General features: G+C 36.4%; 2 protein-coding genes across 4 annotated transcripts in view; one reads left to right on the plus strand and one right to left on the minus strand.

Moving 5' to 3' along the window:
• The window catches only part of LOC127658682 (PTB domain-containing engulfment adapter protein 1), an 81,745-nt gene extending 77,647 nt beyond the window's left edge, over positions 1-4,098 (plus strand). For all 3 annotated transcript variants that reach the window (XM_052148107.1, XM_052148108.1, XM_052148106.1), the window contains one exon: positions 2,037-4,098. In XM_052148107.1, the coding sequence (XP_052004067.1) occupies positions 2,037-2,108 (72 nt within the window). In that variant the 3' untranslated portion in view covers positions 2,109-4,098. The remainder of the gene's footprint in view (positions 1-2,036) is intronic.
• LOC127658678 (collagen alpha-2(V) chain-like) overlaps positions 3,988-12,411 on the minus strand; it is a 56,887-nt gene continuing 48,463 nt past the window's right edge. Inside the window, exons 34-54 of the mRNA XM_052148091.1 lie at positions 11,066-11,173; positions 10,916-10,969; positions 10,391-10,444; positions 10,262-10,315; positions 10,112-10,165; positions 9,884-9,991; positions 9,749-9,802; positions 9,614-9,667; positions 9,348-9,509; positions 9,161-9,268; positions 8,898-9,005; positions 8,681-8,734; positions 8,493-8,600; positions 7,853-7,906; positions 7,627-7,734; positions 7,420-7,473; positions 7,225-7,332; positions 6,826-7,132; positions 6,527-6,708; positions 5,545-5,787; positions 3,988-5,113 (exon numbers count right to left, since the gene is read on the minus strand). Coding sequence (XP_052004051.1) covers positions 4,967-5,113; positions 5,545-5,787; positions 6,527-6,708; positions 6,826-7,132; positions 7,225-7,332; positions 7,420-7,473; positions 7,627-7,734; positions 7,853-7,906; positions 8,493-8,600; positions 8,681-8,734; positions 8,898-9,005; positions 9,161-9,268; positions 9,348-9,509; positions 9,614-9,667; positions 9,749-9,802; positions 9,884-9,991; positions 10,112-10,165; positions 10,262-10,315; positions 10,391-10,444; positions 10,916-10,969; positions 11,066-11,173 — 2,283 coding nt within the window. The 3' untranslated portion in view covers positions 3,988-4,966. The remainder of the gene's footprint in view (positions 5,114-5,544; positions 5,788-6,526; positions 6,709-6,825; positions 7,133-7,224; positions 7,333-7,419; positions 7,474-7,626; positions 7,735-7,852; positions 7,907-8,492; positions 8,601-8,680; positions 8,735-8,897; positions 9,006-9,160; positions 9,269-9,347; positions 9,510-9,613; positions 9,668-9,748; positions 9,803-9,883; positions 9,992-10,111; positions 10,166-10,261; positions 10,316-10,390; positions 10,445-10,915; positions 10,970-11,065; positions 11,174-12,411) is intronic.

The following is a 12,411-nucleotide window of genomic DNA, read 5'->3' on the forward strand; positions in this document are numbered from 1 at the left end:
TCTAAACTCTGCTGGAAGGTAGCTCTCCAGGAGCAGAGTTGGTCACCCCTATTGTAGTGTCTGTTGAAGATGAGATGTCCTCCTTCAAAAATGAATTGTGGTGTTCTGCAAGGATCCCTATTCGGGCCAATTTTGTTTTCACTATACTGTATATACTACCGCTTGTTTCTGTGATTCGAAAATACAACATTAATTTTCATTGCAATGAAGATGACCTGCAATTGTATTTGTCATTGAATCCCAAATGATCTGACTAATTTAAATGTTCTTCAAGCTTGTTTAGTAGATATAACAAATTGGATGGCATGTCATTTCATTCAGTTAAAAGTCACATTAAGTCAGCACTTAATCCGGTGATCCCAAATATTCAGCAGGTGGTGAGAAATGTTAATTTCTTTTACATTTACATTTTGAATACCATGTCAGGATGTTCGTTCAATCTTGTTTTTATCAGTTAAGGTACATTTCTAAGGTGAGACATGTCTTGAATTCCAAGGATACATAGAAGCTCACACATGCTTATATTGAGTCTCACCTTGATTATTTTAATGCACTGTTTTCCGTTTTAAAGCTTGGCTACAATCAGTGCAAAATGCTGCAGCTACACTTTTTACACAAATAAGGTCTTTTAATCATATTACTCCAGTTTTAGCTCCTTGGCATTGGTTTCCAATTCATTTTAGGGTTGATTTTAAGATTTTATTAATTACATATAATGCATTACATGAGTTGGTGTCTGAATTTGTAGTTGGTGCCCTGGGATATTGGATCTGCTGAATGTGTTGTGTTTTATTGTGCGTTGCTTTTATTACTATGTGAATATTTTTGGTTTTACTGTGTGTGTATTCGATTTTATGTTTTGTGATGCATTTTGTGTTTAACCGCTAAAAGGTTTTATATAAGTTTAATTAATATTGTTATTAATAATAAACTTCTGCACCACTTTTGCACATAGTCTTATTCACGAACCACCCACAATCCAGTTTAACGAGACGCTAAATGAGCTGAAATAGCATTGCTTCATGAGTACTTAAGTTCTTTTCAATGCTTAATTTTTATATAAATTAAGCATAATATAGAATGCGTTTTCATAAAAGTGGTCCTTATTACTGCTAACAGAAAGCAGGCAGAAAACTAATATTGATAAAAATACATTGTATTAATTATGTCAGCATTAATTGACCAAATGATGATCCAATGAGGAAGATGAGTGTTATCACTGAGCATGTACAGTACATGCATAATGCATTTGAGAACACATTCAACATTTAAACAGTCAGTTCAGGTGCCTGGATCACTGGAATGCAGTGCATCCCCTACAACCTAGCAGTCAGCACAACCCCTCAAGACTGGGAATTGTGTAGTGGAAGTTGCATTTGGAACAAAAATATGCGCCACATTTGTGACGTTACCTGATTTGCATAACCTGCATAATTCACTCCTAGTGAATTCCAACCCTTTAAGTCAAAAAGGGACTAATATTATGGCCTTTTATGTTATTTATTATATGTTTTAGTTTGCATTAGGGGGTTTAAAGTGTGGGAAAAGTTTCAAGAGAACTGATAAGATTCCAATTTGTGCCTTGAACTTGAATAGTAGTCTAACTTTCAGTATCAGAAAATCTTGCACACATAACAGTAAATTAATCATTTACAGTATATGATTTGTTCTTGAACTAACAACCCCACTTGTCTGTCTTTTTGCCCTCTTTCTGCTTGCAGAGGCAGAGATGGTTTGTACTTTCTGATCATTTGTTTTCTTTATTTCCAACAGAATCTCTTAGGTGTATTTTGCCGTGCTTTTTTGTTTTAAGTATCTCCACAGTATAATTATTTATTTAAAGCCACGTGTCTACCATTTCCTTCTGCCCTATAGCCTAAAAGCATGTTTAATTAACAATCAAATCTGTATAAAACTTCACCAAGATTGTTGTTGTGTATTTTAAAAATAAAAAAAATTTCATTTTATAGATGTTTGTGCAACAGATGTACAGTTACACTAAAATAAATAGTTTTTCCTGTTTTTGTTTTTTTCAGGAGGGGTTCAAAATGGGACTGACAGTAGAGGGCACTGTCTTTTCCCTTGATCCACTTGATGGTCGCTGCTGATTTCAAGATGATGTTCTTGTCACATTCTTGTTAAACCATTTGTATTAAAGTGCCAAACTCGGGTTTACAGTCAAAATGTCAATGTCTTATCTTGCGTTTTTTTTTTTTTTTATGTATTTGCATTTGAATTTGGTTTACAAAATTATATTGAAAAATAAGCAGTAGTAGATGACTATTTTTGTAAGAACTAAACTAAAACTAAACTAAACTAAAACTGAAATAGTAATGGTGTTTTAACACCCCTTGCTTGTACAAGCAATGTAATTACCATGTAAGAAAGTGTCAAATGTAAAAGTATTTCCAATTGCACACAAGTTTCACAACCATTATCAAACACGCATGCCATTTTTTTTTTTTTTCAGATCTATATGGCAGATAGTAATTCATTGTATAATGTCATGTTACAACTCTTAAATATTGTTATTTCTCTTTCCGTTATTTTGTATATATCTATATATATATTTTAACACAATGCATTACCATATATAAGACATGGGATAAACAACTCTTTTATATTAAACACAGGTCACATGTAAAATGATGATATTGTTTTTGTTTATTGCAATGGATTCATGAAAGTATTTTTTAACTTAACAGCAGTGCCATAAATTGCAGGATAAGACTATTTCCACATTAACCTGTACTTGTATTGCTGTTCATTTTATATGATCTATTTTAGTATACTCTTGCACAAGGAAGCACTTTGTAAGAGCTCTGTTCATGTATTATTGTTAATTCACTTTGTAAGAATTACTTTTGCCTTTGTTGTTGTAGTCATTAAAAGGAAACTGTACAGATTCTGTGTAATTTGTTTTATAAAATGCCTTTCTAAAACCTTCCCCTTCATTAAATAAGAGACCCCTTTTTTAGCAAATTCAGCAAATCTTCACCAACATGCTGTAGTGTTGAAGTAATTTATTAAGATTGGACAATAATATATCAAAAGTACATTATAAAGGAATTGTAAAATTACAGTAAAATCATCATGTAGTTCAAATATATTCCTGTTTTTGACACTTTTTTTCCCCCACACACTTTCATGACTACATAGGTTTTTTTCATATGTGTGTGTGTGTGTCCAAAATGCAAAACTGCTCTCTTAAACATTAGTATAATGCTTGAAATGCTGCGTTTGCCACTTTCTTATGTTTCTTGGTTTATTTTTCAAATGTCAGAATATTATAGCTTTGCACTGCACTTGTCTCAATTAAAAGTACGTCCTTCTGAAGAGAGCCACATATTGGAGCATGTTACCCCATTCTTCTTTTGGTAAGATGCTATTTCCCATCCTTTTGAATATTTAACAAAGTTGAGCATCAATCTGTGCAATTGTTGTGGAAGCTGTCTGCAATTGTTTCCTGTCTGGATTACATCTCTACAAAGTACATTTCCATAACAATTAAAACTGGCACAATCAAAAGCACACTTTATGAAAAGTTCCCATGTTTTTAGAATTATTTTATTTTTCGAAATAATGCTATTATTCATAATTAAATATTACATAAAAAAGCACAAAAATGTGTTTTGAACAAGTACTATTACTGCCATGTCTCATTATTTACTCAAAGCAAAACAGCAACTAAAAACATTAACAAATCCTGACAATTCGTGAATAAATCACTCTTAGTTACCCAGCATTTGTTGACAACAATTTAAGTCTAAAACACATAGAAAACATAAAGGCCAAGCAATATCATACAAATGTTTTAAAAATGTCCAAAGCAGCAAATCTATCAATGGTTCATTCATTATCATTTTATTATGTAAAATATATATTTTCATGCTTAAAAGGCAAGAAAAGAAACATATGCTTCTACATAAGTCAATAAAGAATAGAAAGTGAAAGGAATATATTTTCTGTTGATTCAATAAAATGGGAAACGGTAATATGCATTTTTAATTTGCAAAGCAAGTACATGGGATGAGCTTTCAAGCCATACCAAATGGCGTAAGAGTTATAAAATGCTAATCGGATAAAAAAAAAAGAAAAGTGCATGAATTATAGGTATCTATATATAGGTATCTGCATGCTTTAGAAAATATGACACCCTAAAGAGTGTGAATACTGTTTCTTTTTATTTTCCTGCATCTCCATTTCACTACATTGTGCCTTATACCTTTAAAAAATGAAACCAATACATAGCATGGAAGGGTTATTACTCTTTGATGTACTGCAATGTAATTGTGGAAAACATTAGGATAAGAAACAAAAATGCACCTTTTATTTATTGTAATATGAAATATAGTTAATTTTATTTGCATTTCCTTTTGCTTTGCTTTGTACCTTTTGATGGGAGAAATACAATTCACACAACTCATTAGTATTTATATACAGCAAGTCTGTTGTTGGTATTTGCCAGTTTATAGAAACGATTTATCAACAATTGCATCTTTAATTGTCAATTAGGTTGAGGAGTAATATCAAAGTGAATGTACCAGAGTAGAGATGTTAGTTTTAGGAGTGGTGTTTTTCAAGAGAAACAAGACAAACTCATCTACAGCACCATTTTTGTTTTAAAGGAAAAATATTTTTAAATAACATACTGAAACAAAAACAGGCAAATCCATATTTTAATAGTAACCAGTGTTGGTTACTGTTTTACTTTGAAGCAATGGCCATTATCATTTAAAACAGCAGTTTATGGATAGTTTTGTATAAAATGAATTTCTTATTTCAATAGATCAATTGGTTAAAAAAATGGCTTTGGACCAGTTGTTTTCTGAAACTCTTAGAAGGCACAATAAATATCTTCCTACAGGCCAGAATAATCCAAAGCTCTGTATGTACAAGACTGATCTAGTCAGCAGTCACTTTAAAAGTCTGATGATTCTCTTCAATGCATCTTTACTCCTTGATTTTACAAGAAGCAAACAGGTGCAATATCAATGCCAAACTCCTGATCTGAGCCTCCAATGTCCACAGGTGCAATATCCACAATAGGTAGCCTTGCTGTTTTCTGGGTCCTATATTCAAATACTGTCTTGCCCCACTTACCATCTGCTTGCTGTGAAGAGAAAAACAGTTTAAGGAAGTATTGATGGACTTCAATATTATAAAAACTGTTACATCTCTGGCATACCAAATGGACCCTGAAGGAAGATTTCTATAATTGCCTATATGTGTGCTTTTGTGTTTTTTCAGTATATGTGTAGTAATCAAAATGTTATACTCACTGGAGTTTTGTGTTGTTAGCTTAGCAACGTGCTAATGCCAAACACTATTGAAATCAATTGTGAGCCGAGTCTCCAATGCACTTCGCAAATGAGCGCACTATTTGAGCATTGTAAACCGGACACTTATGAGATTCAATTTCAGTTTGGATACTGCCTCAGAAGGGAGCTTCTAATCTTGTCAGCAGACTGCAAGGCAGCTTGCATTGTTGTGGTATCGAGTATGTGCCTTTATTATAGAAAGGATGTCTTGCAATGTACTTACCGTGCAGCTGTCCTCAAGGACTGTGTATCTGAAGCGGTTGTTTCCCTCAGCTTTGAGCTCGACATCATTTGAAGCTTTGAGGATGACTGCTTTCTTGAGGTTTCCAGTTGATTCGTCCATGTAGCCCACAGTGTTCTTGCAGTGGTAAGTGATCGTTTGTGAGGCCTCTTTGGAGAGGAGACGGATGAAAGTCATCTGAACTGTGACAGTGTTGGCTGGCTGGTCTTTATTTCCGTAAGTGAACTTCACAAAGAAAGACAAACAAATGGATATATTACTGCCACATACAGTTTTCTTCTTTTGTTGTATACGGCCCTACAAAGGCAAAATGCATACTATACATTTTGTAAGAATTGTGCTATGACTAAAATTGGGTCTCTTAAACTATATCTGTCCTGTGAGAAAAAGGTTTGGCTCAACTATGCTCCGATTCAGAGTACTCAAAGTGTGAACATTGCAGTAACTACAAAATCTACACTTAAACCAAGTAACTTTGAGCCAGTTTTGGCATAGTTAATGCATTTTGGCTTTGTAGGGTAGTGTAGTAGATACATCTATTGCTTCTTGTCATTCAGTGTTGTTTTGCTTTGAAAGTACTTTTGCACCAATGGAACTTACATAGTTAAGATTACATTAATAAATGGGCATTCACACTGATTTCCAGTGAAAAACAACCAGAAATAGATAATTTTCAATTAGAGTTCTCGATTTGAGGAAATATGTGCCACAGACATTGTTAGCAAAGTTGAGTATAATGAATGTTTATGCAAATGAGGAGCGATGTAATGCGATAACTACTATTGGGAATGCAGATGGCAAAACACATATAATCCACCGCCTGATGCTGTTGGATATAGCAGTTGAGTAAGAGCGCCTACTAGGAACAAACAGCACAGGGTCTCGCCTCCAGAAATGTAATCGCAATTGAATTAGTGTGAACATTCTTTAAACCAAATCGGAAGAACAGCTACCACATGCTTACATAGGTTCCACCATTCATGTTGGCTCCAAACCACACAGGTTTATTTCCTGGGGAACTCCACCAGGCCTTTCGGGGGATGCTAGGAGGGATTGCAGAGATACATGTTTCTCCTGTATCCAAATTGCAATGTACTTTAATGGCATCCTCTGCACTGCCCTGGTTTGGATCCACCCAGTATTCACCTTCAATGTAGAGATGAAACATTTGAGGATAGTTGACTGATATTCTGTGAATTAATGAGATCCTTAATCAAAATATCGGCTAAAGTTAGCCTGTACAAACCTCTAAACCGAACTTACCACTCTTTTTTTGAGGGTAACATTGTCTCAAGTCCTCACAAGTTCTAGCAGGATGTTTCTTACTACCGTCAGGGCTACGCATGCTATCGATCTGGCTGCTCAGAGCCTTCAAAGTAGCCTGAACTCCAGGGTCAGCCTGGAACAGGTCTGTTGAGTTACTATTGGGAAGAGCCTCATCCTCACTGAACTCTGGGGGAGGAGGACCAGCATCATAATCTTGAGGCCCACTAAAGAGATCTTCCATAGCCACAGTGGGTGGACCAGGAGATCCAGGAGGGCCAGGAGGACCAGGATCTCCAGGAGGTCCCTAATTGTAAGATGATGACACAAAAATAAATAGGCATCTTAAATTGAATTAGTGATTAATGGTATGTGAGATTGCGTGACAGTTTAACTTGCCTCTGGCCCAATGTCACCACTGACTCCTCTTGAACCAGGAGGGCCCATAGGTCCAGGGTTTCCAATGTACCCTTCTTTTCCTGGTGGCCCAATGGGCCCAGGAGGTCCCTATGAGATAATTGGTTGAATAGAAGTCAACCAAACTTTGGTTTGACTACTTGTAAATAAATTACATTAAACAAGTTTAATGCGTACCCTTTGCCCACTTGGACCGACAATGCCTGGGGCTCCCTGTTCACCAGTTGTGCCCTAAAAATTTTATAAAAATATAAATGGCTATGACCAATTATATATTGCTTGATATTATATATAAATCTCAATAAAATCCTGGGTGCAGACAATGATGCTGGCTTTGGAATAACCTTTCTCCAAGAGCCAAGAGTTTTAAGGTTTAAAACTTACAGGTGGTCCAGGAAGACCTTGTAAGCCTGCAAATCCCCGATGACCTTTCTGCCCTCTCTCTCCATGGTCACCCAAATCTCCTTTATCTCCTCTTGGTCCTTGTGGTCCCTTAAATAGATGGTTAGAAATAAGGAAGCAGTTGTGTTGTTGTTTTTACCAGCAACCATAAGGTAAATGAAATATTTCCAATGTGCCATGATGTTCTATGAAGTCTTAGGTATCTTACTGTGAGTCCTCGCTTTCCAGCAGGACCTGGAGGGCCAGCAGGTCCATTTGAACCCTGCCAAGGCAGTGTGAAGAAAACATATTGCTTTAAACATTCCATCTCATTGTAACCTTAGAGGAATATTCCAGGTTCAATATAAGTTAAGCTCAATCGACATCGACAACATTTGGGGCATAAAAAAAAGCAAAATTGGAAGTTACAGTGGTTACAACGGAAGTGAATGGGGCCATTTTGTGGAGGGTTTAACAGCAGAAAGGTGATGCATATAATTATATACAAGCACATATTCGTCTGTTAAAACTTGTGTATTATTTGAGCTGTAAAGTTGCTTAAATAAAAAAATGTTTTACAGTGGTTTTAGGGTTTACAGTGTTATGTCCTCATGGCAATGAAGTTAGTAAGAACAGAAATTGTAAACTCAAGTTAACTAAACTCAAGTTAACATGCATAATGTTTACATCTTGTGGATATACTTTTAAAACAGATTGGCCCCATTAACCTCCATTGCAAGTGCCTTACTGTAACCCTGAATTTTGTTATTTTTTGTTACATTATGCCACAACTGCTTTCGATTAAGCTTAATTTGTACTGAATATTCCTTTAATTAAAAACAATAGAAAATCTGAAATGTGAGGCTTACCGGCTCTCCTCTCCTTCCAACGCCACCAGTTGCACCAACAGGACCAAGGGTACCTGGTGCTCCTGAAGGTCCAAGCAAACCCTCTGGTCCTGGATCTCCTCGATCACCCTTTAAAAAAGCAACTTCATTAGATTGGCAAAAACAGCTTTAGGACATGACATTGGTCATTTAATGTTTTTGGTTCTCACCCGGACTCCTATGACACCTTCCTTTCCTGGTGGGCCATCAGATCCAGCAGGTCCCTAATGATCAAAATTTTGTTATCCCATTGCATCAACAAATATGTCAATACATGTTTTCATTGTGCCAATAAGCTCCATTCTGTTATATTGTAATTATATTGCAGTAATATTAATAATTTGAATATATCATTATAATGTATATCAATAATTGTAATAATTTTACATCAGGCCCAGGATCACCCCGAGGTCCGTTAGCACCAGGCACCCCAACTGGCCCAGAAGGTCCTTTGTCTCCTGAAGACCCTGGTGTGCCTTGTTTTCCCGGAGGACCCTACATGCGACAATCAAGAGCAGGCATATTAGAGGAGCTAAGTTTTCAGATGTCATTTAGTATATGCACCTGAGGCAATGCACAATTTCTATTAAATATTTCAGTAGGTTTAAATGAGTCATTTGAATTCTAATTGTCTTGTATTGGATACTTACAGCTGGTCCGGGGAGTCCTGGCATTCCACGTTCTCCTCTTTGACCTGGAAGGCCTACAATTCCTCTCTGCCCTGTTGTTCCAGCAGGACCTGGTGGACCATCAGGCCCCTGAAGGACATTACTGTTAACATTCTTTTTCTTGTATTTACACTTGGTATTTCAGCTGAGGAAAGCATGGTGCACCTACCGGTGGTCCATCTTCTCCAGAATCTCCTTTGTCTCCTGTGCTTCCAGCTGGGCCAGGTTGACCTCTCTCTCCCTGACGTCCTGGAGGTCCATGGTCTCCTCGAAGACCAGGTGGACCTTCTTTTCCTGGAAGACCAAGTGGACCAGGCTCACCAAGAGGACCCTAAGAAAACAAAGATTTAATTGTTTGAAAAAGTTTTAGAATTTTCATAAATTCTTATTTGTAATTATGAACTTGACCATCTGCAATTCATGCAACACACTTACAGTTGGACCAGGTGGGCCAACTCTTCCAGCAGATCCAGGGAAACCTGTTGGGCCCTAAACATTGAGGCTTGTTAATAGATCAATCATAAAACACTTTAATTCAGTATCTATTATTACATACGTTAGTATACTTACAGGGGCCCCCTGTGTTCCTCTCCCTCCCTTTGGTCCAGCCACACCAAATTTACCCTATTTGAAAGCACATCAGAAAGAGATTAGTAACTTACAAATATCTTCACAGCATTTTCTGGAAACCATATTTTTTATCACCTGTGACCCTGGAGGACCAGCCAGCCCTTGAGGGCCAGGAGATCCAGCATCACCCTTTTGTCCAGGCTCCCCCGGTGGTCCTTTCACGCCAGGCTGACCATCAGGACCCTGTGGTTTTTCAAGGGTACCAGGTTCAGAACCAGTAGAACCAGCTTATTCAAAGAACAAGTCGTTTTTGTTTGCAAATTTATTGCATATAATGTCAAACAACTGTGAGGTTCTACGTACAGGTGGCCCAGCAAAGCCTACAGCACCAGTTGGCCCAGGTTCACCACGGGCTCCCTGAGGGTTAGGACCAATATTTGTCATTAAATCAACACTTTTATTGCTATTAATATAGTGTATGCTTTTGCATTTAGATTTCAAACATCAGCTCACTGGCATCGCTCTTGATCCTTGAGGTCCAGGTGGTCCCTTAGGGCCTGGTTCTCCCTGTGGAAGAATTATGTTAGAATTGTGTGGACTTCTGAAAATTATATAAAGTTATTTTTACAAATGTGTAAGTACCTTTTCACCACTTGGGCCATGGGGTCCTGTGGGGCCAACAGGGCCTGTTAAACCCTACATAAGACAAAACTAAAGTTCTTCATGCATATCAAGTATGACCTAGAGAGAGAATAATTTGTTCTGCTGCATCTATAGACCAGTATAAACAAGTTTAATGAACACTTTCAAGTTTAGGCTTCTGTTACAGGTGTGGGAAACGTCAAGCCTCAGGGCCATATAAGGCCTGCAAGGCCATTTGAGAAATAATTTGAAAAGCAAAAAATGGCCTTGATTCAATTACCTGTAAATAAATAAATAATTGTCAAATTGCCCTTAATAAGAGAAAGGTTCCCCACCCATGGTCTGTTTACTCTATATGCAAATGTTTTCATTCCAAATACTTGGTTTAATTTTATTTGCATCATATTTTGTGTAGTAGTTATGCCAACTACTACACAAAATGTTGTCTACATTGAGATAAATTATTTTGTAAAAGATAGATTTACAATAGATTTGTGTAAATAATAATGATATGGATATATTTACCCTTGCACCGTCACTTCCTGGAGTGCCCTCTGATCCTTTCTCACCAAGAGCTCCCTAAATGTGTGGAAAAGATTCATTTAAAGTCAGATGATAATAACAGAAATATCCTTGTACAGTATATACTGTGAATCAAACTGCTTTACTACTCACTCTCTCTCCTTTTGGACCAGGTGGACCAGAGATCCCTCTTTCACCTGGCATTCCCTGTAGACCAGGAGGGCCTGGATCACCCAAAGTACCCGGAGGCCCAGGGCTGCCCTATGGATCATTTAGAAGAATATTCAATTCAAGTTTTAAAATTGTTTTTAAAAAATCCTGTGGATTGCATACTGCAGATTAACTGATTAAGTGTGCTTATTATTGCAGACAAAATACAGTAGTTATTAAAAGAATGTTCTCTGTCCTGAGTACAAGTTAAGATCATATTTGGCATGCTGTTGATTATCACTGCAACTCATTTCAAATCCTTTTTCTTCATTTTGTAAAAACAAGCAATCATTCATTTTGTGTACAGTAATGAACTTAAAATGGAAGACTTTGGGGAAATGCATTCTGGAGGGTTTAACCTGTTGATACGCAATTCCCCGCACGCGGTAGTGATGTCACTCTGCTTACATTTAATATATAATTTACCGTCTATAAATGTAATTAATATGAACAAATTATACATCTTTTCAAAGGTCTAAAGGTCCAACATTGATATCCGATGTCTGTTTCGTGATAGCAATGCTCCATAAACAGCAATTTAGTTATTTGTGCCAGAAGTACAAATGAAAACATGTAATATCAAAATGGGACTTCATACCTTTGTTATGAAAACTCGATCGCCAGATGAATCCAGTTCAACACACTTGGGTCAATTGTCAATGACAAGAGTTCATTGAAAAACATTCAATAGCACTTTTTGTCCATAAATGTGATAAATCTGAGAAATATTGATATGTTCTCCATTGTTTACATGAGATTTAACCTGAAAGAATTACCCTTTGTCATCGTTCTTCTACAAAATATGCAATCTGAGCAGCATTCATGTTGTAAAACTGTATATTATCTTATATATTAGAGTCTCATAAACAAAATGAGCCATCTCCAAAGTCTATTTTTAAAAATGTGGCGTAGTTTTATTCATAATAGCCGAGGAGTGCAGTCAGATTTTGTGTCATCTTGAAAGGCGGAGACTTAATTTTACCCTGAACGCTTCCAGTGATTTTACAGAAAAAAAAGCTTGCAGGAACCTCATTTTTGTTACATCATCTTCAAATTTGAAACATAACTTCTTTAGACTTGTGGCTTTGAGAACATTGTATTTCTGGGTTGTCTTGGCACTTTTATTATTGTTTTTCTAGATTATAAAAACATGTTCAGCACAAAATATTTCCAATACTATAAACTTCAGCTTCTCTAACTTTAAAGAATAACAACATATATTCATTCTTCTTTCAAAAGATACTAAAACTGTAAATCCAGTAAATACAACCATTTAAGTTCAGGCATGT

The sequence above is a fragment of the Xyrauchen texanus genome, chromosome 18, assembly GCF_025860055.1.
Source record: "Xyrauchen texanus isolate HMW12.3.18 chromosome 18, RBS_HiC_50CHRs, whole genome shotgun sequence".
In the NCBI taxonomy this organism is placed as follows: domain Eukaryota; kingdom Metazoa; phylum Chordata; class Actinopteri; order Cypriniformes; family Catostomidae; genus Xyrauchen; species Xyrauchen texanus.